This window comes from Gopherus flavomarginatus, chromosome 4, assembly GCF_025201925.1.
Source record: "Gopherus flavomarginatus isolate rGopFla2 chromosome 4, rGopFla2.mat.asm, whole genome shotgun sequence".
Lineage (NCBI taxonomy): Eukaryota > Metazoa > Chordata > Testudines > Testudinidae > Gopherus > Gopherus flavomarginatus.
In genome coordinates, this window is record NC_066620.1 from 172,122,787 (window position 1) to 172,146,462 (window position 23,676).

General features: G+C 40.9%; 1 protein-coding gene across 3 annotated transcripts in view; it reads left to right on the top strand.

Moving 5' to 3' along the window:
- GCLC (glutamate-cysteine ligase catalytic subunit) overlaps positions 1-23,676 on the top strand; it is a 63,288-nt gene that overhangs the window by 4,029 nt on the left and 35,583 nt on the right. Inside the window, exons 2-7 of one of the 3 annotated variants that reach the window (XM_050950751.1) lie at positions 13,325-13,437; positions 14,957-15,139; positions 16,466-16,648; positions 20,651-20,764; positions 21,415-21,473; positions 21,557-21,693. In XM_050950751.1, coding sequence (XP_050806708.1) covers positions 13,325-13,437; positions 14,957-15,139; positions 16,466-16,648; positions 20,651-20,764; positions 21,415-21,473; positions 21,557-21,693 — 789 coding nt within the window. Of the gene's footprint in view, positions 1-13,324; positions 13,438-13,607; positions 13,811-14,956; positions 15,140-16,465; positions 16,649-20,650; positions 20,765-21,414; positions 21,474-21,556; positions 21,694-23,676 lie in introns of those variants that run through there. The other 2 variants (XM_050950752.1, XM_050950753.1) reach the window with 2 other exon arrangements.

A 23,676-nucleotide genomic window follows, 5' to 3' on the forward strand; every position in this document is an offset into this window, starting at 1 on the left:
GAACATTGTCATTTTGTCGTAACATAGCATACCTGTAGCACACTATGCACTTGGCTTACAAAGGTGTTAAGCACCAATGGCTCCCCTGACTTCAGTTGGAAATGACAGTGTTTTCCACCTCTGAACATCAGGCAGAAGGTATCTGGACATAAAACAGCATTCACACCACCGTTGTGATCCGCTTGTTCTGAACAAAGCTAAACATAGCTAATGTAGTGCTATATCCCTCCCAGTGTAATTCCACAATGTTCCTGCCCACCTTTCAGTAGCAAGTTTGAAAGGTGAAAGCATTGGCTCTGACCTCTTGAGCTGGTAATCTACTATCTTGGAAGAGGCTAAGATGATACTCAGTCATGTCTTTGCCAGGCAGCTTCCCTCTTTCTTTCCTTCTCCTCCTCCCCTCCCCCCCCCCCCAAAAAAAGCCCACTGCTCCAACAACTGAACCCTCACAGCAGCAAAGACCAACACTACGCTGCAGGGAGGTAAGGTAGACCATATTCTGGCTTCTCCACAGTTAACATCCTGAAAAGGTATCTGTACACTGTATTGCTTTATCAGTCTCTCATTCTATTCCAGTTCATCTTTCTGTCTGCAACTCAAAGCACACATATGAAGTTTAACTTTTGCAGCCTATGTTGGATTCTGAAGAGTGAAATGGCTGGCTTCTTGGCCACTAGACTCAGTTCCATTGCTTTGTGCTGTGCATGCACTTGGGTATACAAAGTGAAACCCTACTGCATATATTTTATTTAAGTTTGTCTCTGCAGTCCACTTTGCTGCAAGACAGAACAAAGTGATTGATGGTTTTCAGACCTTGTGCCATGCCAGACCTGGAGTGAATGGTGTGAGCAAAAGAGTGACTGAGGGTATGGCTACACTTGAAATTTCAAAGCACTGCTGCAGGAGCGCTGCCGCGGCAGCGCTTTGAAGTGTGAGTGTGGTCGGAGCACCAGCACTGGGAGAGAGCTCTCCCAGCGCTGCATGTAAACCACATCCCTTATGGGTGTAGCTTGCAGCGCTGGGAGCCGCGCTCCCAGCAGTGCAGCACTGATTACACTGAGGCTTTACAGCGCTGTATCTTGCAGCGCTCGGGGTGTTTTTTCACACCCTTGAGTGCGAAAGTTGCAGCGCTGTAAAGTGCCAGTGTAGCCAAGCCCTAGAAGAGAGATGGGAAAAGGGAGTAAGATGCAGCACCAGAACAGGAAGGAGATGCACCAGTGTGTATAAAAGTTGCAAAGGGGTAATGTTTTTGGTCAAAATGAAAGCTGCAGAAAGCAATAATGATTTATGTGCAAGAATGTGAATGAAATGGCAATGTTGCTTGCAATTTCTATTCTGTCCTTGCTTGTTTCTTGAAATTAGACACAATGACCCTTCTATTGGGTGCAAGTCGTGCCAGTGTCAGTTTTTAGGCATAGAATACAATGAAGTGGATTCAGTTTTCACAGGGTCATTTTCCTTTTAAAGAAAAGATGTATGAATCTGGACGGCTTGAAAACTTGCCTAGCAGCTAAGTATATTAGCCACAGTGAAGAATCTGTGCCACCACACTCTTTTTTTAAAATTTAAATGAATAATAAAACAGTTGTGTACTCTTTGCATTGTATTTAATTTTAATGTTCAGTCAGCTCTTTTTAAGCTGTAAAAAAAAAAAAAAAAAAAAAAAAAAAGTGTGCTCTCCTGATTTTTTTGTAGACTTTGTTTCTTCCTGACCCCCTCTCTCTTCTTCATGGTGTATATTTTTCTACATTGTATTTCATCATCTTAACCTTTCCTTTTTTTCCTACATTGTTCCGTCAGCTTCATCTATATCTATCAGACACATTGATGAAAATGATTTATTGGGAAAGAGTCAACATGTATTTTGTAAAAGGAAATCATGCCTCACCAATCTACTAGAATTCTTTGAGGAGTCAACAAGCATGTGGACAATGTTGTGTGATGGATTTTCCCTGGGGTGCTACCTGGAACTGAGGTAACACTGAGCCACCTGACCCACTAGCCTGGGCTCCCTCTCAGACAGTACTGCTGTGACAAGCTGTAAAACCCTCCAGCCTGCACTTTCACCAGCGTTCATACAGGTAGGGACATACCCAGCTGCAGTCACATGCAGGCTCTCTGACCAGCCCCTGAATAGGAAGGCTACAGGTATGGTAACTCCCAGCTCCCCAGGCACGCATCCCCTTGGGAGTATAAACCCAAAATTATACCGTCTGGCGCTGCACAGGGAACTGTACAGCGTAAGATGATAAAGTTTGCCCCCTCCCTCAATGGGGAGAGGAATATGCCACAGTCTTTACCCATTGAGCTATAATTCCCATATACTTCACTCTAACTCACTGGTTTAGATAAAGCAGAAACAAGTTTATTAACTATAAAAGATAGCAAACAGATGAAAGCAGCTTATCTAGCAAATAAATGCAAACTAAGCTTAATATACTAAATAGATTGGATATGAATTAGCAAATTCTCATCCTGAGAGATGATACAAGCAGGCTGCAGATTCTAAAGGGGGCAGGCTGCACTTGCTTTACAGCTTGGAATCCCCAGGTATTTCATTAACAGGCTAGAAATCCCTTTAGCTTGGGCTCAGCACTTCCCCCAGTTCAGTCTCTCTTAATCAGGTGTTTCCAGGAGTCGCCTTGTGTGGGGAGCGAAGAACTACAGGTGTCACTCCCTGCTTTATATAGCTCTTGTATAGGGCGGGAGCCTTTGTTCCAAAGCTTGGTTCCCAGACCAATCTGTGGAAAAATCTTGACTCCACAAGATGGAGTCAAGAATCATGTTGCCTGGTTACATGTCCTTGTAGAGTCTTAGCAGCCATTACTTTCAGGCTGTTTGGAGTGTTCACAGGAAGGCTCACCAGGTGGGAGATAAGCCTCTCCTAAGGCTTACTGTTTTTTCCTAATGGCTCATTGCCCTCCATAGGCCCTTCCCCACCAACTATATATAGACTGATTGTCTAGTGGGCATTACCCAGATGTAACTACATTTGAAATACAGATACATAGTCAATATTCATAACTTCAGGTACAGAAATGATCCATGCATACAAATATAATTATATTCAGCAAATCATAACTTTTCAAATGACATCTCACATGACCCCTCACATGACCCATCTTGCATAAATTGCATCATAATTCTGCGTTTATCATATATCTATATATAATATCACTGTGAAGAATAAGGGGTACAGTGTGACAGGGTGATCCAGTGGGTATAGTGTACTTAGATTTTCAGAAAGCTTTTCACAAGGTCCGTCACCAAAGGCTCTTAGGCAGAGTAAACTGTCATGGGATAAGAGAGAAGGTCCTCTCATGGATCAGTAATTGGTTTTTTCATCTGCTTTGGCGCTCAGCCACAAGTCCCGCCTTTTGCGCTGTCGGTTCTGTACTGTTCTGCGAGCATTGATCTAGGCGGTCGTCTTTGCCGCTGAGGATGGGTCGTTCTGATATGCACGATGCGGGTAGTGCTTCTCTGCAGGTAAGGCCTGGATTTCTGCATCATTTTCGTCAAACCAGTCTTGCCGCCTGCGTGTGGAGGGCATCTGCATGCAACAACTTCGGTCTCACCATTAACATCAAGAAGACCGAGGTCATGCACCACCCAGCTCCCCACGCTCCGTACTCAGAACCGTCCATCACTGTAAATGGACAGACTTCAGGCAGTGGACCGCTTCACGTACCTGGGCAGTACCCTTTCCCGAGCAGCGTCAATCGATGAAGTAGACTGCAGAATTGCTAAAGCCAGCTCTGCATTTGGCCGATTGCGCTCCAATGTCTGGGAATGTCGAGGGATCAGCCTACCAACGAAGCTGAAGGTCTACCGAGCAGCGGTGCCTCCACCTCTGCTGTACGCCTGCAAGACGTGGACTGTCTGTCAGAGTCATGCATGAAGGCTCAATCACTTCCCCATTTCCTGTCTGCGAAAGCTTCTAAAAATCAGATGGCAGGACAAATGCTGGATACTGAAGTCCTTATCAGAGCCAGCGTGCTGTCAGTTCACACACTACTGATGAGAGCCCAGACCAGATGGGCCGGACATGTTGTGAGAATGTCAGATGAGCGCATTTCTTAACAGCTCTTCTACAGAGAACTCACCCAGGGAAAGCACTCCCATGGAGGACAAAAGAAACGGTTCAAGGACACGCTGAAGATCTCTTTGAAGTCTCTCGATCAACACCGCCACGTGGGAAACCCTCGCACTGAATGAGCATGGCGCAGCCTCATTCACACAGGCAGTAATACTTCTGAGGCGAGGCGTACTGCTGAGGCTGAAAGAAAGCGTGAGCTGCACAAGTCCAGAGCTGCCCGCACATCGTCAACAGTGCCATCACATGTCTGCTCGACATGTGACGGGAAGTTCCACGCCCGAATCGGACTGATCAGTCATCTTCGGACGCACAGAGCCCAGTCATCAAACGAATGAGTTGATGTTCGTCCATTGTTATCGATTAAGATCTCAACATCAACTGGTTAAAAGAAAGGGTAGGAAAGGAAACAAAGAAAGGAAACAAAGGGTAGGAATAAATGGTCAGTTTTCAGAATGGAGAAAGGTAAATAGTGATGTTCCCCATGGATCTGTACTAGAAGCAGTACTGTTCAGTATATTCATAAATGATCTGGAAAAAAGAGTGAACAGTGAGGTGGCAAAATTTTGCAGATGATACAAAACTACTCAAGATAGGTAAGTCCAAAGCAGACTGCAAAGAGTTACAAAGGGTTCTTACAAAACTGGGAGACTGGGCAACAAAATGGTAGAATAAATTCAGTGTTGATAAATGCAAAGTAGTGCACATTGGAAAACATATACATATAAAATGGAGTCTCTATTAACTGTTGCCACTCAAGAAAGAGCTCTTGGAGCCATTGTGAAAACATCCACTCAGGGTGCAGTGGTGATCAAAACGGCTGTTTGGAATCATTAGGAAAGGGATACATATGCAAGATAAAGGCAATATAATATTTTGTATATAAATCTGCTACACCCACATCTTGAATACTGTTGTGCAGATGTAGTTGCCCCATCTCATTTATTGTGTGTGTGTATATATAATATGTGTGTGTGCGTGTGTATTGGAAAAAGTAAAGAAAAGGACAACAAAAATGATTAGGGGTATGGATCAGCTTCCATATGAGGAGAAAGAAGGCTGGTACTTTTTAGCTTGGAAAAGAGACGACTAAGGGGGGGGGGATATGATAGAGGTCTATAAAATCGTAACTGGAGTGGAGAAAGTAAATAGGGAAGTGTTATTTACTCATAACACAAGAACTAGGAATCACCAAACAAAATTAATAGGTAACAGGTTTAAACCTAACAAAAGGAAGTATTTTTTTTTTTTCACACAAGGAGTTGAACTGTGGAACTCTGCCAGAGGATGTTGTGAATCATAGATTATTAGGGGCAAAGACTATAACAGGGTTCAAAAAAGAACTACATAAGTTCATGGAGGCTAGGTCCATCAATGGCTATTAGCCAGGATGGGCAGGGATGCAAAACCATGCTCTGAAGTGTCCTTAGTGTCTGTTTGCCAGAAGCCTGGAATGGGCAACATGGGGATGGATCACTTGATGATTATCTGTTCTGTTCATTCCTTCTGAAGCACTTGGTGTAGGCCACTGTTGGAAGACAGAATACTGGGTTTAGATGGGCCATTGGTTTGACCTAGTATTGCCATTCTTATGGTCTCAGCCAATCCAGAGAACTAAAATGAGGGGCCCCATTGCCAAGAGCAACACCCAGGCAAGAAGCCAAGCACACCTTCCCATGTGAAAGGGAAAGGTAAGCTGGTTTCTTTACCAAAATGTAGTTCTTGGAATCTACAAAGGGATGTTGTCTCTGCCTAGTAGTTGTCCAACAAATATGGAAGAGAACATATTCATTGCATGGATGGTAAGAAAACTCTAATAATTTAACTCTGGGAACCAAGCTTTTGTGGTGCTTCCCGGAGCTAGCTCCTGTGCCAGCCCTCAGATGCTGTTTAAGGCTGTCCCCAGCAGCAGCTATAGCAGAGTGAAACCAATAGGTCTTTGACAGTTGTATTATTGCCGACGTGATTTTTGAATAGTTGTAAATTAACTGAAGCAGCTGAGGAAAAACGAATCTGGGTGTCGTGCACAACTCAGTAAAGACGTGCTCCATATGCTGTGGTGGTCCCCCCCCCCCTCGAAAGTGAACAGTGTTAAACTCCACAAGAAATGGATGGAAAATACGGCTGAAAAATTATAATACTGTTATATAAATCTGTGCTACACTCATTTGGAATATTGAGTTTTGTTTCGGTCTCTCTTTCTCAAAAAAAGGAAGGGGTTTGAAGACTTGACAATAAAGGAAAAACTTCCATAAGAAGAAAAGTTGAAAAGAATTTAGAAGACCAAACTCCTCTTCCCCTCCCCCCCAAAAAAAATAAAGGATGTGCAGAGAAAGTAAATTGTATATTTAACCCTCTCATCTTGCAATAATAAGTCAATGAAATTGAAAAGCTGCAAACATATTTTTATTTTATTTATTTGTACAACACAGTTATCCTGCACAACCCATTATCACATAGTATCTTTGAGGCCAGGAACTTAACGGAATTGAAAAAAGTCTTTAAAGCTTTCATGTCTGACAAGGATAGCCAGAATTAGAATAGTAAGGTTTTTAAAAAGTAGAAAGCTTCATGCTTCGGGTCACTAGCCAACCTCTTGGGGGGGGGGGGGGAGGGCGGGAGGGATAGGAAAAAAACCTAATCATATGAGTAGGTTATTCCATAATGGTCCCCTGCAGATTGTCTTTGTCTTTCCTCTGAAGCATCTGGTAACTAACTGACTGAATATTTGAATACATCGATTGCTGGCTGATCTGGTTATAGCATTGCCTGTACTGCTAGTTATCTATATGTAAATATTTAAAACTTCAGCTAGATGAAGATACAAATTGACACAGTCACCTAAAATAAATCTTACCTATGTTACTAATGCTATTAGAAGTGAGCATTTTAAAAATGCAGTATGTTTATCACTGTTTATGCACTTTGTTTATGTTTTGTGTATTTCTCTGTGTGGAGAATGACGATGAATGAACTGACTTTCATTCTCAGGTTCTACTTATTGCTGCGCTGCATTGGTTTCATATGCTGCAGAAGAATGCTGTTTTAAATCATTTCCTTGGCATCTTAAGTTTGTAGAAACACTTGTATTGGTCTTTAAGTTTTTTGTAAAAGCTTGTTTTTACAAAATTTAAATGTTGATTCACGTCAGTTCTTTTAAGCTTCTACAAATTATCCTTCCAGGCAGTAAAATTCTGAAAACAGGCTGTATTTTTTTAAAACTCTTATCCTTCATGTAAAATTTCACAGTTTGCCCCCCTGCCAAATACAGCATGACTAGCTCCATTCGAATGGTGGCTATATTTGAATGGTGCTTGAATAGTAGCTGTCTTAATTACTACTTGCTTGTGTGCCACATGAGAAAAGCAGCACTCATGAATGATTAGGTTAATTGCCACATGACTGCTTGTTCATGCTTTTTCTCCGAGCACAGTTTGACTAAATACAAAAAGTAGGATAGTGGCATTATTCCAATACAAACAGAAGATTTAGCATGTCCCTAACATTTGTATAACTGCATCTGCTGTATTGATCATGTTGGTCTTTTAGCCAGGATTTAAAGCTGCTAACACATGTTAGCTGACACTTTGAAAAGCCTAGAGTCTGCACTAGATTTTAGAAATGTGTTAGCTAATACATGCTAGTGTTACACCTTAAATCTTAATCTAGACAAGCTTGCCTTGTGGTGTTTCTGTGCCCATCTGCCTTAGTGTGACCTTCAAGCATATCACTCCTTTCCTGTTTTTTACTATCCTTATCAAAACCCTCTACAGGAAAGAGCTTAAGCTAATTATTTTGCATTTTTTAAAAAGCCTCAACCCTCAAGATGTGTACATAGTACATATTAACCTCTCCAATGTCCCTGTGATCACCTAGGCTCTGCCTCCACCCTCCCCTTCATTTCATCTGTGGGTCTTGTCTTAGGCTATATCTATACTACACTTACAGCATCACGGTTGTACCAATGCAGCTACGCCACTGTAAAAGATCTCGTATAGCCGCTCTGTGTCAACGCAAGAGAACTCTGCCCACTACGCTTAAACCAGTGAAACTTATGTTGCTCGGGCTGGGAAGAGGGAGAGTGTCTTCCCCCCCCCCCCCCCCCGAGCGACATAAGTTTTGCTGACATGTGGCAGTGTAGCCATGGCCTTAGATTGTGAGCTGCTTCGGGGGTGGTACTCTGTGTTTGTAGATATAGATCTATTTTATGTAAGACACTATAGCACCATAGATACACATTGAAGGAATACTTCAAATGGAAATAACGGACCTTGCCACTGTAAATGTGAAACTTTGGGGTTGCTGACCTCAGCTGTATTTCTGCATAGTCAGTGTTACTGCAGTGTTTCCTGCTGGTATAGATTACTGAGCTCTAAACTGGCAGAAAGGCCAGATTTGAAATATTTACTAGACACCTGATTTACAGAAGATGTGACCTATTAGGTTGAGAAAGATATGAAAGACAAGAACTGAGCTGGGACACTGGTAAAGTCCATGGCAACGCCTAGATCAGAAGCCTAGCCCCCCAGTATCAGGGGAGGAGAAGGCACCACTCTTGAATCCTACTTGAGGGATGGAAGAGGGTTCAGTCTCTCATCCTCCTCTGGTTAGGAGGCATATGATAAATTTGATACTCTGCTTCTCTCCCATCCCGCCACCCTAGTATCCACCCAAGTAACGGAAGAGAGAAAGAAAGGGCTTCCTACCTCTTCTCCCATCCAGAGCCTCTTAGCTACTAGAAGAGGGTAGGGGTTCCATTACTCTACCCTGTTCTTATTCTTCCTATTTTGGGTTCTCCCCCGTGCTTGCTTTTGCTCCTAATTTTATGTTGCTGCTTTAGAAAACTATTCCTGAGTTTTTCACTACTGTTCACATGGTTGTGAATGACATCAATGAAATTGATGAGAGCTTTGTTAATTTCTTAGTGCTGCTGCTTGTCACAGATAAGAGCTTCAGCAGGGGATTGGTTTATAATGGTTCACTTCTGCAAGGTTATATTTGCAATGCATAAAGGCTAGAACTTTTTTCAATGAGAGCTAAAATTTGTCAGAAATTGATGTAGGTTCTCTCACCAAGTGATGAATGGATTTTTCAAGCCCTACTTGGAGACTTTAATAGTAGCTTTGATCATCCATTATTTGGAGCTCCTGTGGTAGAGGACCATTCTGATTATTGCTCTAAACTAATTTCTGTAAAATTCAAATTCAATATCAAACAAGAACAAGACTTTATTTAAAAAGAAAACAGAGTTGTGATTCTGGCTTTGACTAATGTTTCTTTATTGGTCCATGAACAAACTAAACCTATGTGGAGTAGAAAACACAGTTGTACAAACGAACGTCTAAAATTGCACGAAAGACATAGCTTTTCAGTTTAAACCCAATACAATTCATAAGTAAGGCCTTTGATGTTAGATTTATATTGTAAATGTGACTATTTATGTTCTCTTTTTACAGTATTATGCCCCTCTGTGTTATGTGGTACAATGATCAAAGAAAGGAGTTCTTTGTTCTTTAATGTTCTACATTTTTTTCCTTAGCTGTATACAAATGACTATAATCTCTAGGGTTACATTTCAATAACCCTGCTTCCTGGTTTGTGGTACGTGCTTCAGAGGACATCCTCTAGTCATGTAACACCACGTGCAAAATATCCTGTCCTGGTGTAAATAGGGGAAGGGGAATAAGCAAACGCTTACAGCTTAGTCTGTTTGTTATCTAAAACATGAGCTCCCCTACCACCACCTGCATAGTCACTTGAATTCTGTTTGCAGTGGCGTGAACGTAATACTAACACATTTTCTATCTCATCTTTTATTTGTGAGCTAAAGTGGGGTCTGTATAAAACCCTTGTCATGCTTTTTTCTTTGGGTTCAGTACTTGGCATATAGAAGTTCATATTAATTTAAATGAATAAAGCCAGGGAATTAATGTTTTACTGAACTACAAGTCTTTTTATTCCATTAGACCAAAGCTATGCATAGGAACACTGCTTTAAAAGTTTGACTCCCTGTATTGCTCTAACCCAGTAGACGTGAGCATCTATAGTAGGATGTTCTACAAAAAATAATGCTCCTCTGGATTCTCGTAAGCATAGATACCATCTGTCTTGTGCCAATAAAATCTTCTGTTCTTACTCTATGGAGTTTGAATAACTAAAGGTGGAAAAAGCTATTCATGCTCTGCTTCCAGTGTCATTTTGCTCCCTCTTCATTTAATCCCAGAGGATATGTCTACATTGCAGTAAAATGCCCACAGCAGGCCTACATCAGCTGACTTGGAGTGTGGGGCTATAAAATTGCAGTGTAGATACTTGGGCTCTGACTGGTGCCTGGGTTCTGGGATGCTGCGAGAGGGGAGGATTCCAGATGCAAAATCTATCATTAAAGGCACATTATACTCTTGGGGGAATTCTATGCCAAAAAATTGAAAATTCTGCATACGATATTTCAAGACTGCACACTTTATTTGTCAAAATAACGCACTGTAATCATGCCAGTTACAATTATTTTGGTAATTTATTTCAAAATCTCTCTCAGCAAGGATACATTACAGACCAAAGAAAAGATTCTGGTAACTTTTTTTTAATTTTTTGACAAATAAGTTCCTTGCTAGGCATATTAATACATAAGTTTGTGTAATTCATTTAAATTACAATACAGAACTGTATTTCTTGCACCTGTCAGAAGCAATACAAAGGCTTGGGGGAGTTACCTCAAGAGTTGACTTGCAATGCACTGCACATAGAACTACACCTTACAATTATTTGGAGAATTAAACCAGTGAAGAATGCCCGCAACTCACTTAGTGAGCAGGGCATCTTGCTGGGAGTTGCTCCAGATTCTGCATGGCTATCAGCTGTCCTCTGGGTAGAGATTAAGATGGTTTTCATAACTTAGAAGGCTGAAGTTGCCTGGGTCTTGCCTACCTGAGATCACCTTTCTCCCTGTTCTATGCCATCATTGCTGTGAGGTCAGCAATGGCTCTTGAACTGGATCCCCTGTATTATAAAAGAGAGGGGGCTGCTAACTGGGTGTACTCTGCTAGCACTACACAGCCTTGGAACTTGCTCTCCCTCCTGGATCTAAAATGGTCTGAACTTGGTGACATTCCATGCACGCACAAAGCCCTCTGTTTGATAGGGATTTGAGTAAGACATAGGGGTGAGAGGTTTTTTAAGAGTCTCTTTTTTCCACTGTGTGCTGTCTGAGATAAGATTTGATTATTTAAGACTGATGGAATTAATATTTGTATATTATTAATGCGGATCAGTTATCGTAAGTCCAATTCTCAGGCCCCTCAGAGCTTTTTCTATGGATGTTACCCTCCCTCCCATGTTAAATCTAAAGAAATCTCTGACAACTTATTCAGCGATCAGCCCGCTCTCTGCTAAGAATGCTTTCTCTGGCTCTCATGCTTTTCATCCTAATGCTTGTTAGCTGCATTGTCTTGGAATGCAGCTGTCCTAGAGATTTATAAGTGGAGATGAGGGTCAGTGAGGTAGCTGGTTGATGGCCTTAAAACCATTTTTCAAGGTTTTGATCACACAAGGCTAATAGCCAATGGTGCGATTGGAACACAGAGGTTCTCACAGCTGTCGATCATGCTAGGATGAGCTATTGCATTCTAAACAAGCTGGATCCTCTGGATTGGTTCTGCCTGTACCCCCAGGTGCAGATAATTCCAGTAATCTAGAAGGAGGTGGCTAATGTGTAGATTGTCAGCCCGATCCATCCAAGAGGAGGGGGTTAAAGTCTGACAGGCTGAAGATGAAAGAAGATATTTTTCCATATTATAGTTGCCAGTCATCTAGGGTTGGTGATCTACCAGGAGCTCAAGGCTTCTCCTCACTTTGAATGGGGGATAGGTACCTTAGATGGGAAGCAGGACAATGACCTAGCTAGTTTTTGAACCAACTTCACTTAAATCTTGGCTGGGTTTGATTTGAGCCAGTTCTTCATCCAGATACTGATTTATTTGTGAGCATTGGGACATCTTCGTAAAAGAACTGGCAGCAGATGGTTTAGTTAAATGAAACTGACAAGTTGCACTCTCCCTGCAGCTAGAACCATAAATGCACATACAACTCTTAATTGTGACAGTGCTGTGCTGAATAGTGATTAGACTCTGTGAAGGGGAAAGAAGATACTCTGTGTTAGCTCTCATTTCCAGATGGCTTGGCATCCAAACTCCAAATCAGATAGTGTTGCTGAGAATTGCTTTTTAGTTTGTGGAGGCTCTCACACCCAGATTCCTGAATTAGGCAATAAGGGGGAGAAGGGAAATAACTTTTCTGTATCCACCAGCATTTTTTCATTACAGAACAAACAAGAGGACAAAATTAAAGGTGCTCTTGCCTGGTTGTAAGTCAGCTGAAGTGGTAGTGAATGATGAAAAATTATATATATATATATATTGAAAACTAGTTAAATATCAGCTCTGTTTGTTTCTAGACCCTGGTGTGTGTCATGGGTGTAGAACTTCCGTTAGCTGTTCACGGAAACCTATGATATAGTGTCTTTTTGATGTTAGTTGGGATCTGTTGAAATTCATTAAAAACATGAAGGATAAAAATAACTGCTTTGTTTTTAGCAGTCTCCAATAGTTTGCATCTCCTTTTTTGAAAGAAAAAATTTAAAACAATGAATTAACTCAGTCCTACTTGCTTATATCGTTAACATGCTCTTCACAATAAATCCATAGTGCAACTACTTTTGCCAATAACTCATCAAATTTAATATCCAGAACTATATAGCTGAACTTTCAACAAATCCAGCTGTATATTAAATGGAAACCAGGTTAAGTAGTATTTGACAGTTAGCAATTTAATTTTTCCCTTCATATAATAAACATACACCTCTACCCCAATATAATGCTTTTGGCTTGGGAGCCAAAAAATCTTACCGCAATCTCTCAAACTTACTTTGATCCACGGGAGTACGCAGCCCTTCCCCCCACCCCCCGGAGCACTGCTTTAGCGCATTCTATCTGAATACGTGTTATATCTGGTCGCATTATATCAGGGTAGAGGAGTATAATGCATTTAACAGTCTCTTTTATTTTAATATTTAAATAGATTTACAATTTTTCATGATACTTACTATACAAAGAAACTGTTTATTCCAGGGGCTCTTATCAGCTTGTGTATAACTTTCTCTACTGTTTTAACGCTTTTTAAAAAATGTTCCTAAATGCTAACATTCTGTGTGTTTTCATTCATTATTTACAATAGGTGGAATATATGTTGGTAGCTTTTGATCATGAGCATAAGAAAGTACGTTTGTCACTAACTGGAGAAGAAGTTCTTCGTACGCTGCAAGAGAAGGGAGAAAGAGTGAATCCCAAGTAAGTAGCAGTTTTTTTTATCTCCTTGTGTAAATGCACTATTGTGCAATCTTTAATTACGTGATCACATATGTTTTTTTTCTTCTACAGGGCGCCTGCCTTATTTAGTACACAGGATGGGTGGTTGTCTGGGCAGGAGTCAGGTGTACGTGATGAAGGAGGTTGTTGTCTGTAGGACTCCTGTCTTAGTATTTGTTGCAGAAGTTGGAAGATGTGTAGTGAATTGGGCAGGGAATTGCAGGAATTTAAAAAAAAAAAAGAAGTAGTCTCACCGTTGAATGTTACGCTGGAGAACTGGATTCTATCCTTGCCTCAGCTATGGAGTTTCTATGTGATGCTGGGCAGCCTTTTCTGGCCAACTGAACATTTCAGCGTATGTATAAAATGAGGGGGAAAAAAACCAAAACGAATAAAAGCAACCCAACCCTCTGGCAGTGCCTCTCAAAGCCTCGGTTTAAAGACTTCATCTTATGTTACAGCACTAAAAAGCCATTTAGACATTGAGGCCTGGGCTCTGAAGCCTGGGGACAGAGTGGGTTTCAGCCTGAGTCCAAACATCTTCCCAGCCTTTTTCAGCTCCATGGTGTGATCCTCGTGAGCCCAAGTCTGAATCTGTAGACCTCAGCTCTGAGACTCTCTGCCACAGGTATGGGTTTGGTTTTTTTGCCATGTAGACATGTCCTTAAGTGCATGTTCCTTGTTTTCTCAGTGCCCGACTTGAGATCCTATGGCTGACAACTCAGTCGCAACTTTCCAGAATGGGACTTGTGTTTTCAATGTACAAAGTGCTTTAAAAATGCTGAGTTCTCTGAAAAATTAGGCCTTAGGTGTTTGAACCTGGTCACCTAAAGTTTAGTTGACACTTGACAATTTTGACTTTTTTGGGCAATCTCTGTTCCCCATCTGTAATATGAAGATAACACCTAATCTCACAATGGTATTGTGAAGACAAATGTTTGAAGCATTCAGATACTCTAAGAGCACAAGAGAAATGCCCAGGAGGAAACGAATAATTTTGTATTCAGCGCAGTATATGTATGGTATATATTAAATTAGGCCTGGAGCCTCATGCTGATTGAGAATAAAAAAGAATATTAAATGACTGTTCACTGAAAGAGGCAGAGGTCCTGGGGTTGGACTCGAATTAGGGCTACATGTGCAACCTTAATTCTGACTTTTCCTGACTTTTTTGAGTGCTTGACTTTGCAAACTTATTGTTCTTTTAATATAGGTTAATACAGGGGTTTTTTAATGCAATTTCATTATTTAGAATTTGTCTCCGCATTTTTTTTTTTTTATGTTTAAACTACATTGATCCTTCAGTATGGGTCTTCAGAGGGGTTGGACTTTGAGTCAGAGCCCAGACCTTTAGCACTTGAGCTAAGAGTAAGCTTTGAGAGGGGAATGCACTATCTCTGGGTTCTGGAGGGAAATGTTTTCTAGTAGTTACAGAGACCTTGCACCACAACCTGGCCCCACCCCTGCCCCACAATTCGCTACCCCTCTGCTTTCTACTCAGGTGTCTTCCTCCCTGCCTGGGTGTCAGCAGAGGGATCCTAGAAAGCACAGGAGAGTCTCCCCTGCTCTTAGTTTTTTGCCCAGTACCATATGAACCGGAAGACGCAATTGCACGGGAAGTCCTGTTCAGCTGCTGCATTCCTGGTATGGAACATGCTCAGCACAGATGGGGTCTTCGGAGAATGTAACTGCCAAATTCTTATCTAATCTTTGTGTGTGTGCAAATGGATTTTTTTCATAGGCTTAGAACTTGGACAGATTGGGGCAAATTTGCCCCAGAAAGGTGTTGTGGAGTAGGTCCACCCGGTCAGGGAGTGTAACAGTGTGGGGTGGCCCAAGTGGCCTAGTCTCCCCAGTCACCACAGCAGCCCTGGCTCCTAGGGCAGCGTGGCCTAATGGTCAGGGTCAGTGCAGTAGCCCTCTGTGGCAGGGCGGTGCAGCCCAGCGGCCAGAGTCCATGGGATGGCCCAGCAGCCACCTGGCCCCTCCCTACTGCACCAGGTCCAGGCCTGCTTGTGGCAGGGGCATTCGCCACTGACTCAGCAGGGATTCTTCCGAAACACACTTAAGTCAAACCCTGGTTCCGCAACCAGATCAATGCTTAGTTCCCTTGTGCTACTTCCTATTAGTCCTTTCGTGGCCGGTAGTCTCGGGGGTTCTGTGGTTTTTCCTCCATCTGCAGTGTTAGGCAGCTGAGGGTCAGTTGGTGCTGCAGCCTGGCTGGCCTCTACGTCCTGGAGTGCCAGCAGTCTCTTTGCAGGAGCCTGCAACACACCTCCATGCCCTTCAAGGGTCAGCCCAAACTGAGCTGAACTGCTCCTTTTTATGTCCTGGTTCCAGCTGGAGCATGTCCAGCAGGGACGAAGAGGTGTGGCTTCCTCTGTCCACAGGGTGTGCTGAACCCTTGTTGAACCAGTATGGGGTAGGTGCACACCATTACAGAAAGCAAAAAGCACATCTGTGACACCATGGTAAGTCTCTGCTGCAAAGTGTGGAGGCATTAGAGCTTCTCAACAAAACAGATGTAAGAATTTTGTAACATGGGAAAAATACACTGTTTTGCCCTACATATGATCATGGGAGGAAAAAACAGAACAGTTTAGCTGAAACTTTAACAGGAAAAACTGTCAGCCTCCAGCAGACATCCAGCATGCAAAATTTCAGCCCAAATGGTTGAAGTTTGGCAAAGTTGTAAGCAACTTGAAAACAGGGTCTTTGCCTAACGCTTTCTATAATTATGTTAACTACAAGTGACTCTACTAGCTCTGCCTGTAATAGAAATCTGTCACAGTCACACAGCACTTAAATGTTAGAAACTGCTACTACTCTCACATACTGCAAGATAGGTGCTATCAAATTTCTAATTCCATAGAATGTTAGAGATTTGGTAGGCTTTTGAAGTATGCGATCGTTCTCAAAGGTTCTAGTCTTCCCTATAATTCATACTTAATAATCTATCTCTTTTGTAGTTGCATACAAATATTTAAACTGTGGTATTCTTCCATTCCAGCCACCCAACACTTTGGCGTCCAGAATATGGAAGTTATATGATTGAAGGGACACCTGGGCAGCCATATGGAGGAACCATGTCTGAATTTAACACTGTACAGGACAACATGAGGAAACGACGGCAGGAGGCTGCTTCTGTGTTGAAAGAAGATGAGGCTCTTTGTACTGTGACATCATTTCCAAGGTTAGATGCTGTATTTTTTTGAGAAGTACATGTGTAAGGCTGTGGGCTGAATGGCCTCTGGGGCTGATGAACACTTGTCATGTAAGTGATTTTCAGTTTGAAAAGAAAAGGAGATGAATTTAAACTCACTTCTAGCTCTTGCTGGTCAGGTCAGTCCGTGCAGTTGTGTGTCACATAATTCATTTTTGATGATTTTCCCAAAAAGTTATTTCCTGTTGATGCTGATGTGCTTGTGCCTAATTTTTCATTCTTGTAGGTCACTTTTAAGCATTCCCCAATAGCTTATCATTGCTTAGTGAAGACATTTCCTGAAATTATTGCAATATAAAATGAACATGCAGCATAAACTAAAATTCAGAGAACGATCTGCGAAGCAGAGTAAATATCTAATAAAGGGGGATTTCCTCCCCACCCCCTAGGTTTATGGAGGGGTTTGCTAAACATAACTAATCTGAAGCAAATTTCCAAACTGCTTATCTGAACAAAGCACGTGCATGCCTAACGCGGAGGAGAAAACTACTGTTGATGCTTTTTGAGGTGTTGAACTGATTTCTAATAGAAAAGGATTGTGAGGAACACTTTGAAATGAACGAAGTACAAATACAGAATTGTGATTGTGATAATATGAATCTAGACAGGGCATCTGCCTGGAGAGTCCTCTATCCTTTGTATGAACAACATACCTGCTTCTTTAGCTTGCAAAAGAATCTCCAGGAGAAGTAAACTAAAATAGAATTTGGGCATAATTATCAAACAGAAAGAAACATACTTCATAGTCTACACTTGAGAAAAATTGTTTCCAAGTGGAAATCTGCTAACATACTAACTTCAGTTACCACATCAAGTCAAACATGGGAGGAGAATTTTGTTAAATTCTTAATAATGGGAAAAAAATCCTGTTGCACTGTAGAACAGGAGGTCTCTTGTAATTCTGGTTTACCTTGTCTGTGTGGCTCCTGAAGTGGAACAGAAACAGATGATCCTAAAATCTGGCTCAGAGAATGGGTATTACAAAGATGGAGTTTGCAGGGAAGTTCCCAGTTCTGAGCCAAAAATATGGCTTTTTAAATTATGTCCCAGGAACTTTAAAACATGTATACTATCAAAATCTACTTTCCCTTCATGGAGTACTTAAACTGGTTATGTCTGCACTAACAGGAATGTATATAAAATTATACACTGGATAGCTCAGGTGTATTACAGAATTATTTTTGGCATTCCAGCCTTGTTAAAAGATTACACAAATTTACCAGCCTAAGTACAAATCTGCAGCCCCGCTCTCGTTATGAAGAAGAAAGTCACAAGAATTTTACTCCTTCCAAGGAGGCAGGCAAATAGAATTTTGAAAGGCTGTGATAGTAACATGCGAAGCTGGTTGGATTTAGCACTTGAATCTAGTAAATTATACACAGTATAAGCTATTTATAAGATTAGTTTTGTTCATTTAAGCTAATATTTTGATCCTGGCTCTCAGCCATCTTGCCTTTAAAGTCCTGTTTGGTGGAGCAGAGTCTAGCTAACTTTCTTTTGCTAAGATGTTGTAGAGATGATGCAGCACTTAAAAATTGCAGGCATCTGGAAAGTTTATAAAAAATAATGAAGGCTGCTGTAGTTCTCCCAAGCAGGAGCAGTAAGAAGGGGGTATAGAAATGTACTTATTAAAATTAATTAGTAGTGCTTTGTAGTATCGCCTATTTGTAAAACTCAAAACACTTGGGAAAGGTAAGTGTGCATTACTATGCCCATTTTAGACACTGAAGCATAAAGAGGCTAGAATTTGCATCCAGTTTCACAGCAAGTCATTGGCCAAGCTGGAAACAGAACTAGAGTCGACTGATGCTGAATCTGGTCAGATCAGTAGGCTTCACTCTTAAAGTTCAGTGTGGTAGTTTGTCTGGTCATGCAGACTTTGTGTGGTGTATGCCAGTTAGTATTAAGTGTTACGTTTGTATCTGATAAGGCAGCCTGTAATGTCTCAAATTAAACTGTAACAAATGCTACACTACATGAAATATTATGCCAAATCTTAAAGAATTTTTTAACTTTGAGTATCTTAAGGTATGCTGAATTGCTTGTTTAGGTGCAGCCAGGGTGTGTGTGGTTTTTTTTGTTTGTTTGTTTGTTTGTTTTTTGTTTTTTTACAACATGGGGGCTGCTTTAAAAAGCAATTTCAGAAGAGTAAGTAATGTAGTATCTGAAACTACATATGTCCCAGGACAGCCTGCCAATTTGTGATTTTACAAATTAAAAATGCTGTTCTCCCACCACTGTATGAAACACTCACACAAACATGGAAAACTGAATGCACAGGTAACAGTGAAATAGACTAAACAAAGTGTTGTGAAATGCACGATGTACACAAAAATAATCCCCCCTCATCTTTCAGGTATGATAGATTTAGGAGTTACCTATTGTCACATCCCTGGGCAACCGAATGCATGTAGTCAAATCAAAGGAGGCTATAAAGGGGAGCTGTTAAGGTACCAAAAAAGGGTAAAACAATGACATAGATAAGACAGCCTTTCAGGTACCTGCTTCAAAGGAGTTAAGACAACAGGCAGGGGAAGAACCTGCCTGGCTGGCACCATATGGATTAGGATGTTTTTTTCCTCTTAAGGCTAGGACTGAGATCAAAAGTCCCTGTGAGTTTAAAGAAGTGTTTCTGGCAGAAAGGGGTGGGCAGAGGGGAGTGGACAACTCATCTGGAAGCTGATGGGGACCCAGAGTTAACATGCGGCAAGCCTGACAGACAGACTTCAGTGCTAGGGTCTGCAGCCACCTTGCTGTAATTTGGTGCCCAGAAAGGACAGGGGATACCAAAGCTAAATCATGTCTGCCTAGAGATTTGAAGGGAATGCCAAGTGTATTTAACACCATATGCATAGAGGTCTTTTTAGTTTTTAAGTCTACTTCTCTGAGCTCTGTGTACAGTTTGGGCAAATAAATCATACTTTGTTTCAGAGAAACTCCTTCTGAGTCATTGCATGATATTACTGACCATAGCCCATGAAGGAGAACTCTGGCAGAGTCTAAATCCAGCTGGACCTGCTAGGAAACCTGGTTGGCAGCTGGGAAGGTATAACCTGAAGACCCAGTTGAGAGTGGTTGGGTTGTGGGATCCTATTCCAAAGAAGTGGAGGCATGGACCTGCCACTTAAAAGAGATGCACTCAAGGTCTCAGAAAGGGCAGGTTGCCCAGGGATGTGACAATAGGTAACTCCTAAAGCTATCATAACTGAAAGATGAGGGGGGATTATTTTTGTGTACATCGTGCATTTCACAACACTTTGTTTAGTCTATTTCACTGTTACCTGTGCATTCAGTTTTCCATGTTTGTGTGAGTGTTTCATACAGCGGTGGGAGAACAGCATTTTTAATTTGTAAAATCACAAATTGGCAGGCTGTCCTGGGACATATGTAGTTTCAGATACTACATTACTTACTCTTCTGAAATTGATAAGTTTTCAGGTTGACTTTGTTCCTTTAACAATGACAAGTAAACCGTTGTAAACACTACTGTAACAGATTACGTTAGGAATTTGAATTAAACAGTACCGTAAAAAGGAGCAGTTGAGGGCAGAGAATGTCACTGCATTTCACTTCTAATAATCATGAGTGCTAATGCATACTATGACATACATGAAGACTAATTTTCTAAGGCTTCTTTTAGTGTTTGCCATTAAAAAGTGAACATTTACCATCCATCAACACAATAATGGTATGTGATTCCACTTACTGGAACCACAGTCTATAATTGTAGTAATTGTTGTCAAATACTGACCTTTTAATAGTGACGGCCATAAGGCCCCTTTCTGTGTTAATGACTACTGGTGATTAGGTAACACTGAAAAATGCCTTAGAAATACTTACAGCAAATATATATTTTTCACTATTTTTATTCCTTTGTCTATTAAGATCTTAGTCTCACCTAACCACAGAGTATTTAATAACATAAAATTATAATCTATTTAATTTATGACTTACTCAAATTGTCATCTATAGATTAGGATGTCCTGGATTTACGCTACCGGAATGTGAGCCGACACCAGTAGAAGGAGGTGCTTCAAAGTCTCTCTTCTTTCCAGATGAAGCTATCAACAAACATCCTAGATTTAGGTGAGAATGAGTTTTGAGAAGAAAGAAGAACAACTCTTTATGTATATATTTAATATACTATGATAAAATTGTGTAAGTGGAATGCAGAACTATATGAATAATTGCTGTACAAGACCCAGAGACATAGACAACGATGTAATGTTACATATTTACTATCAAGGTGACCTATAAAGGTAAATCACAGTTTCAGCAACTTTAGCCTGATACTGGCAGACTCCACCCCATGGTTAACATCATTCAGTACATTACCTTAAAATTGACTGTTTCCCTTAAGTCCTGGCACAGTCATCCCACTCTTGCTCAAAGTGAAGTCCAAACATTCATTATTTTGGAAACATCAGAACCATCTTGGAATCTAACAAGCATGGAGACAACCTATATGAGGTGGACAACATTGTGTAGTTTTGCAGAGGCTTTTATTCCAGCATAAGATTTAGCTTTTACAAAACTTCCCTTGCCCCATTCTCCCATAGATCGTAGCCTTCTTTATTCTGCTTGTGATATTATTGTCAGAAAAAATAGAATTGACTTCAGTGAAGGACCAAATCTGCTACAGTACAAATGAAAATGAGTGAGAGGCTAAGTGGACAAATGTTTGGAAGTTTCTCCTGGAAAAAGGATTTAATCTAAACTCTCTCTTTAAATTTTAGTACTCTGACAAGAAACATTCGACACCGAAGAGGAGAGAAAGTAGTGATAAACGTACCAAGTGAGTACATGCTAGTAGTTTTCTTCAAGTAATTGATCTATGTTTGATACTTTACTTACTGAATACTTGTATTTTCCTCACAGTATTTAAAGATAAGAATACTCCATCACCATTTATAGAAACATTTCCTAAGGATGATGGAGAAGCAGCAAAAGCAGCTAAACCAGACCATATATATATGGATGCCATGGGTTTTGGAATGGGCAACTGCTGCCTTCAGGTAAAAATACATCTGAGTCTCAAAATGTTATAAAATTAATGCAATGACATTATCTGCCCTATAAATTTGCAAATAGCATCATGCTGTGTAAGATACATTCTCAAAATCCAATTGAGGACTGTCCACAGTTCAGTGTTGTCTAATTTTATATTGTAACTTGATAATTTTGCCAATATTTAACTTCTTTATAGAAAGGTTATATTGTTCGTAGGGCCCATTTATGGTCTTCATTGATAAAGAGAGCAAGGTTGGAGAACAGGGTTTGCGTGTCTTGATAATTATGCTGAATAGGCCCCTTTATTTAGCCAAGCACCTTGTGTTGGAGCTCCACTATATTAAGGTGTGGAGGACATGCAAATCAGGACTGAAGTATGTTTTTGGATTGGTGAAAAACCTTAAACAGAATCTCCCGTCAGTCCTTAGCAGGCCACACTTTGAGGAAATAGGTGGAAGTCACCCAGCTTGCAGCTGGACTTCTGAGAAAGGGGTAAAAAAAACTGAGAACAGGGTTAGGGGAAGCTCTCTGGAACACTTCAAATTGCAGAGCACCTGTAAATAAATATAAATGCCGTTGCTATTTTTTTTTATATTTTACACCTGTGTAAAATTCTTTCTTCATAGATATTTTTAGATGTGTTCTTTTCTTTAACCATGCTGTAACACCGTTGCAAAAAAAGCAAACGTCGTTCTGAGACGTATTAGCAGGAGTATTGTAAGCAAGACATGAGAAGTAATTCTTCTGCTCTACTCCGTGCTGATGAGGCCTCAGCTGGAGTATTGTGTCCAGTTCTGGGCGCCACATTTCAGGAAGGATGTGGACAAATTGAAGAGAGTCCAGAGAAGAGCAACAAAAATCATTAAAGGTGTAGAAAACGTGAACTGTGAGGGGAGATTGAAAAAATTGGGTCTGTTTAGTCTGGAAAAGAGAAGACTGAGGGACGACATAACAGTTTTCAAGTACATAAAAGGTTGTTACAAGGAGGAGGGAGAGAAATTGTTCTTAATCTCTGAGGATAGGATAAGAAGCAGCAGCCTTAAATTGCCACAAGGGAGGCTTACATAAGAACAGACGTACTGGGTCAGACCAAAGGTCCATCTAGCCCAATATCCTGTCTACCGACAGTGGCCAATGCGAGGTGCCCCTGAGAGAGTGAACCTAACAGGTAATGATCAAGTGATCTCTCTCCTGCTATCCATCTCCACCCTCTGACAAACCGAAGCTAGGGACACCATTCCTTACCCATCCTGGCTAATAGCCATCAATGGACTTAGCCTGCATGAATTTATCCAGTTCTCTTTTAAATGCTGTTATAGTCTACCCTTCACAGCCTCCTCAGGCAAGGAGTTCCACAAGTTGACTGTGTGCTGTGTGAAGAATAACTTCTTTTTATTTGTTTTAAACCTGCTGCCCACTAATTTCATTTGGTTGCCCCTAGTTGTATTAAGGAAAATTTATTTACTTATTCCCATATCTACTTTCTCCACATCACTCATAATTTCATATACCTCTATCATATCCCCCTTTAGTCACCTCTTTTCCATGCTGAAAAGTCCTAGCCTCTTTAATCTCTCCTCATATGGGACCTGTTCCAAACCCCTAATCATTTTAGTTGCCCTTCTCTGAACCTTTTCTAGTGCCAGTATATCTTTTTTGAGATGAGGAGACCACATCTGTACATAGTATTCAACATGTGGGTGTGCCATCAATTTATATAAGAGCAATAATATATTCTCTGTCTTATTCTCTATCCCATTTTTAATGATTCCTAACAGCCTGTTTGCTTTTTGACTGCCTCTGCACACTATGTGGACATCTTCAGAGAACTATCCACGATCACTCCAAGATCTTTTTCCTGATTCATTTTAGCTAAATTAGCCCTCATCATATTGTATGTATGGTTGGGGTTATTTTTTCCAGTGTGCATTACTTTATATTTATCCACATTAAATTTCATTTGCCATTTTGTTGCCCAATCACTTAGT